This window comes from Tachyglossus aculeatus, unplaced genomic scaffold (genome assembly GCF_015852505.1).
Source record: "Tachyglossus aculeatus isolate mTacAcu1 unplaced genomic scaffold, mTacAcu1.pri scaffold_67_arrow_ctg2, whole genome shotgun sequence".
NCBI classification, from domain to species: domain Eukaryota; kingdom Metazoa; phylum Chordata; class Mammalia; order Monotremata; family Tachyglossidae; genus Tachyglossus; species Tachyglossus aculeatus.
Window position 1 is genome coordinate 300,745 of NW_024045090.1, and position 6,995 is coordinate 307,739.

Below are 6,995 nucleotides of genomic sequence, written 5' to 3' on the forward strand. Positions count from 1 at the left end.
ATGTGTACAGTCATCATTCAGGGTGGTTAAAGTAGGTGTTTGCCATTAAAAAGTCATTTGACTCACAAAAATCAATCGGTCTCCGGCTTGATTCTAATTTCCAAAGCCATACTTTCCAACAACCTTCATTTCCATTCCATTACCAACTTTTACATTCCAGTCCTCAGCGATAATCAACACATCTTGTTTGCAGCTTTAATCAATCTTTCTCTGCACTTCATCATAAAACCTATTTCTTCTTGCTTTGCACCTCTTGTTGGGGCATATACCTGAAATGTCAAATTGTATGCTTTTCCTCTGAATCTAACAGATATCAATTGCTTATTGACAGCATTCGATCCGATAACTCTTTTAGCAATTTTCTTTGTCACAATTTTCACTACATCATTTCTTCTTTTTTGACATGAGCAGAGTGGTAGATGATATGTTCACTAGATGGGAAATGACCAATATCAGTTCATTTCATTTCACTTATCCCTAGGATGTCGATCTTCCATGTCACTTTTGACTATTTCCAGATTTCCCTGGTTCATACTATGCACATTCCATGTTCCAGTAATAAAGGTATCTTTACAGCTTTGGATACTCTTTCTCGCATGGCAACATCAGCAACCAGAAGTCCGAAGGCTTTATTACAGCCACATCATAAACACTCATGATACCCTGACACGTTGTCTGCTCATCCCTAGCAGTTCGTTGAGTGCCTTCCAAACGGAGGGGTCATCTTCTAGCATTTTATCTGTAGTCATTCTGGTATGTGAATCCATAAAGTTTTCTTGGTAAAAATACAGTAGTGGTTTACTATGCATTCTTCAATGCAGTGAAAACTCGAGTCTCGGCCATTGTCTTTGATCGACATTTTGATCACTTGATCGTCTGCCTTTGACTCTTTCCCATGCTGCTGCTGCCCAGCACAGGTGCATCAGCTTTGTCTGATACTTCCACTTAGACTTTTCCATTATGGATAACCCTAGTGAGAGAGTATCTCTCAATGGATAGCTCTAAGCTTCATTGGCATACCCAACCCTGCCATGGTAACCTAAGTACTTGATATTCACCCCACAGCACTAATGTCTATATCCATAGTTTAGTTACATTTATGTCTGTCCCCACCTTAGACTTTGAGGTCACTGTGGACAGGGAACATGTCTACCAGCTCTACTGTACTAAACTCTCCTAAGTGCTTACTACAGTGCTCTGCACACAATGAGCATTCAGTACATAGCATCGAAGGATGAGTAACTATTGTTTGTCCCAAGGACTTAGTACAGTACTTTGCACACAATAAGCTCTCATCATATACCACCGATGGACCCCTCACTCAACAGTAGTTTTCCAAGAAAAGGGTGTGTGTGTGTGTGTGTGTGTGTGTGTGTGTGTGTGTGTGTGTGTGTGTGTTGTAGGGTGGGGGGAGGGAATGGAAATGTGGTTACTGGTCATAATGGAGTTTCCTCAGTCTCACAGCAATTATATATATATAATATATATATATATATAAAATATAAATTATATAAAATAAAATATATAAAATCTGTAATTTATTTATTTTTATTAATGTCTGTCTCCCCCTCTAGGCTGCAAGCTCCCTGTGAGCAGGGAATATGTCTGTTATATGGTTATATTGTACTATCTCAAGCACTTAGTCCAGTGTTCTGCACAAAGTGGACAATAAATGTTAATGAATGAATGAATGAATGGAGTTAGAAAGATCTGAGTTCGAATCCCAGCTCCTACATTTGCCTGTTGTGTGACCTTGGGCAAGTCACTTTACTATTCTAAAATGGGAATTAAAACTGTGAGCCCCATGTGGGTTAGAGACTGTGTCCAACATGATTAGCTTGTATCTACTCCAGCACTTAGTACATACAGTGCCTGGTACATAGTAAGGGCTTAACAAATGCCGTAAAAAGAACACTTAATTCAGTGCCTGACATATAATAAGCACTAAAAATTCCATGTAAAACTTTTAGTACAGCACCTGGTACATAGTAATTTCTTAACAAACACCATAGAAAAAGTCATCATCAATGGTATTTATCAAATGTCTGCAGTGTGACAAGTATTGTACAAAATGCTTGAGAGATTCCGATGCAACAGAGAGTGACCTTAGGCAAGTTATTTAACTTTTCAGTGCCTCACGTACCTCCTCTGAGAAATGGGGATTCAACACCTGCTCTTCCTTAGTCAATCTTATTTACTGAGAACTTACTATTCATTCATTCATTCATTCATATTTTTTGAGCACTTACTATGTGCAGAGCATAGTACTAAGAGCTTAGAAGAGTACAATATAACACTATCCCTCCTACTTATACTGCGAGCCCCATGTGGGACCTGATTATTTTGTGTCTATCCCAGCCCTTACACAGTCCTGGCACAGAGTGCTGGGTCTGCTTAACAAACACCACAATTTTCATTACTCTGCTCAGCACTCATCAAGTTCTCAACAAATTCCACTGATCTATTGTAAGAATGAAAAAGACCTGGAACAGGGTAGGAAGGAAACAGTGGTGTTTCCAATCTTGGTGATTTTCCAGGTCCTGGAACAGAGGGCTAGACTTGACAGAGGACTGCCCAGGTGGTTTTTCTACAGAAATGTTTAGGCCATGTTTGCCCACTCCTCAAGAACCTTCAGTGGTTACCCATCCACCTCCACATTAAACAGAAACTCCTTTACATAGACTTTAAAGCAATCAATCACCTTGCTCCTCCTGCCTCACTTCACTGCTTGCCTACTACACTCAGCTTGCACAGTTGGTTCCCCTAATACTGACCTTCTCATTACCTTGATCTCGTCAATTTCACCACCTACCTCTCTCCCATGTCTTGCCTCTGGCTTGGAACTCCCTCCCTCCTTATACCGGATAGACTATTACTCTCCCCTCCTTCAAAGCCTTATTGAAGGCACATCTTCTCCAAAGGGCCTTCCCTGACTAAGCCCTCTTTTCCCCTTCTACCACTCTCTTCTGGTTTCCCTGACTTTCTCCCTTTATTCATCCCCTCTCCAAGCCCCACAGCACTTACGTACAAATATGTAATTAATTCATTTATATTACTCTCTTCCCTTCTAGACAGTAAGCTCATTCTCAGCAGGGAATATGTCCATTTATTGTTGTATTGTACTCTCCCAAGTGCTTTGTGTAGTGTTCTGCTCAATATATAATAATAATTATATTGGTACTTGTTAAGCACTTACTATGTGCCAAACACTGTTTGGCACTGCTTACTAAGTGTCAGGCACGGTTCTATGCACTGGAGTAGATTAATCAATCGATCAATCAATTGTATTTTTGAGCATTTACTATTTGCAGAGCACTGTACTAAGTGCTCAGGAGAGTACAATTCAAGAGAATTAGCAGACATGATCCCTGCCCACGATAAGCTAACAGTCTAGAGAGGGAGACTGACATTGATAGGAATGAATAAGTAGTGTGTAATATATAGTTTAAAGATGTATTCATAAATGCTGGGGTTGGAGGTGGGGTGACTATCAGGTGTCCAAAGGTCACAGACTGAAGTGCATAGATAACTCAGAAGGGAGAGCGAGCCAGGGTAAAGAGGGCTTAATCAGGGAAGTTCTCTTGGAGGAGATACAAGGCTAGATACAAGTTAATCAGGCTAAAGAGAATCCCTGATCCACCTGGTGCTCAGAGTCTAAGTAGAAAGGAGAACAGGGATTGAATCCCCATTTTACAGTTGAAACTGAGGCACAGAGAAGGGAAGTGGCTTGCCCAAGGTCAGCAGGCATGTGGTAGACTCAGGAATGAAAGCCAAGGCCCTCTAGCTCCCAGGACCCGGCTATTTCCACTAGACTGCGCTGCTCCCTGTGTAGTAGCAGTAGAAGAAATTATAGTAGAAGAGGAAACAGATTTAAATTTTTTGCCAGTAACCTCAACCTGGGGGTCATTCATTCAGACAGTCAATCTTGTTTATTGAACGCTTACTCTGTGCAGAACACTGAACTGAGTACTTAGGATAGTACAATACAACAACATAACATAAACCTTTCCTCCCCAAAATGAGCTTACAGTCTAGAGGAGGAGAAGACATTAATATAAAAAATAACAAATGAGAGTCTACTTGGTGATCCTAGGCTCTGCTTCGTCAGTAGTTCCAGAAACTTTATTCCAGGGCGAAAACCCTCATCCTAAGCAAATTCCTTACCCCCTGAAGACTTACCCCAGGGCAGTCTTTATGTCCCTATTCCTCAGGCTATAAATGACAGGGTTCAGAGTCGGGGTTACTACAGCATAGAACATGAGGAGGAGGAAGTCTGCAAGAGAAGGGGAATCAGGAACTGGATTGAGGTATTCAAACTCACCGGAAGAAAGGAACAAGATGATGACGACGAGGTGGGGCAGGAAGGTGGAAAACGCCTTGGCTCGGCCCTCTGTGGATGACATCTTCAGCATGGCCCAGAAGATGTTGACGTAAGAGTAAATGATTAAAATAAAAGAGAAAAAAGCCACCTAGTGATGAGGCAGTTAATACCCACTTCTCCCGATGTGTCTCCAGGGCGGATGAGCTTTAATACCTGAGGGACATCGCAGAAGAAATAGCGGATCACCACGGGGACACAGAAGGGTAGGAAGAAGATATTAGAAAAATGAAGGATCCCCATGAGTTGCCCGCTGAACCACAAGGCAAGGACCATCTTCCCATAGGCCCCTAGAGCCGTGATGTTATCATAGTGCAGGGAGTGGCAGATGGCCACGTAGCAGTCGTAGCACATCGCCGTGAGGATGCCCACCTCTGAACAGCCGCACAAGGTAAAGAAGAGGACCTGAAGACGGCATCCAGCCGAGGAAATAGATCTACTGCTTATCATGGAGTTACTAATGGACTTGGGGACAGTAACAGAGATGCGGCAGTAGTCGAAGATGGACAGGTGCCTGAGGAAGAAGTACATGGGGGTGTGAAGGCACCGGTCCAGGGCAGTGACCGTGACGATGAGGAGATTCCCCAGCAGGGCATGGACCAGCGTCAGCTCCCAGACCTCAGAATACCCCAGGACGTGGAATTCCGTCATGGTGGTGACATTGGCCATGGGTCAGGGGGTGCCTGTGTTGAATAAGAGAGGGGGAAAGTAGGCAATGTTGCCCAAAAGATAGAGCACTGGGTTGGACATCAGGTTACCAGGTTCCAGCTATGCCACTGCCTAGCTCTGTGACCTTAGGAAAGTTTAGTAATCTCTCTGTGCCTTAGTTTCCTCATCTGTAAAGTGGGGATCATGCAGATTGCAAGCCCTAGGTCAGGACTGTGTCCCTGCTAACAATAGCTATGATATTTACTGAGTGCTTACTGTGTGTAGAGCACTGTATGTAGAGCATTTGGGAGAGCACAATGCAGCACAGTTAGTAGACACATTCCCTGCCCACAGTGAGTTTGCTGTCTAGAGGAATAAATCAATCAGTGGTATTTATTGAGTGCTTACCCTGTGCAGACACTGTACTAAGCTCTTCAGAGAGTTCCAGCGCTTAGAACAGAGCTTTGCACATAGTAAGCGCTTAATGAACGCCATCATTATTATTATTATTACAATATAACAGAGTTGGCAGACACATTCCCTCCCACAACGAGCTTACGGTCTAGAGGATGACTAAAAAGTGAGAACTCCTCTGATGTCTTAACAGAGTCCTATTTGCAATCATGAGAGAGCCTCTCATCCTATCCTCAAAGCCATTGGGCTGTGGATCATACCACCTGGAGTCCTTCCCTTGGCTAATTTTCTGTGGCCTCAACACCACGGCCTCTCAGAAACCAATGGTGCCCACCCAGACTGAGTCAGGAATGTCACTGAGTGAGGATATAATTTTTTTATGGTTTCTGTTAAGTGCTTACTATGTGCTAGGCATCGTACTAATTGCTGAGGTAGATAAAAGCTATTCATGTTGGGCAAAGTTCCTGTCCCACATGGGGCTCACAGTCTTAATCTCCATGTTACAGATGATGGAACTGAGGCCCAGAGAAGTTACTTTACTTGTCCAAGGTCACACAGCAGGCAAATGGCAGAGCTGATATTAGAACCCAGGTCCTTGTGACTCCCAGGCTCGGAATCTATCCACTAGGCCATGTTGCTTCTAACTGTTCATCAATGGCATTTATTGAGTACCTATTAAGAGTTATGCACTCTGCTTAAGATTTAGGAGAAAACAACATCAACAAGGTATATGCTCTATGCGCTCAAGGAGCTTATTATTATTATTGATAATAACTAATAATGACAATAATCATTGCGGTGCTTATTGAGAACTTACTGTCTGTCAATCGTTGTACCAAGTGCTGGGGTAGATATATAATAGATAAACAAGTCCCACATTGGGTTTTCAGTCTAGCTAGTAGGGAGAACAGAGAAGCAGCATGGCTTAGTGGAAAGATCACAGGCTTGGGACTCAGAGAATGTAGGTTCTAATCCAGGCTCTGCCACATGTCTGCTGTATGACCTTGGGCAAGTCACCTAGCTTATTTGTGCTTCAGTTACCTCATTTTGAAAATGGGGATTAAGACTGTGAGCCCCACGTGGGGAAACCTGATTACCTTGTAACTACCCCAGGGCTTAGGACAGTGCTTGGCACATAGTAAGCACTTAACAAGTACCATTATTATTATTATTATTATTATTATTATTATTATTATTACTAATAATAATAGCAGGTATTGAATCCCCAATTTGAAGATGGGGGAACTGAGGTATAGATAGGTGAAGTGGCTTGCCCATATTTATACGACACACAAGGGGTGGAGCTGGGTTTAGAATCCAGGCCTCTTTCCACTAGGCTTCTCAATCTTCTCAGTCTATATTACAATCTAGAGCACCATGGCCTAGGTATTCAGTTTGGACACATTCCCTGTTCCACATGGGACTCACAGTCTAGGTAGAAGGAGTAGGACTTAATATCCATTTTGCAGATGGGGAAACAGGCAAAGAGGATTGACCAAGGTCACACAGTAAACAAGTGATGGAGCTTAAATTAGAATCCAGTTTGTATGACAAC

The 6,995-nt window shown here is 42.7% G+C and overlaps 1 protein-coding gene across 1 annotated transcript; it reads right to left on the reverse strand.

Annotated features, from left to right (window-relative positions):
* Positions 1 to 653: 653 nt before the first annotated feature.
* Positions 654 to 5,029, reverse strand: LOC119923914 (putative olfactory receptor 14L1). The gene is made up of 4 exons (XM_038743087.1): positions 4,731 to 5,029; positions 4,496 to 4,631; positions 4,180 to 4,403; positions 654 to 750 (listed from the first exon to the last, which is right to left on the reverse strand). The coding sequence occupies exons 1-4, from the start codon at positions 5,027 to 5,029 to the stop codon at positions 654 to 656; spliced, it is 756 nt and encodes a 251-aa protein (XP_038599015.1).
* Positions 5,030 to 6,995: the final 1,966 nt, after the last annotated feature.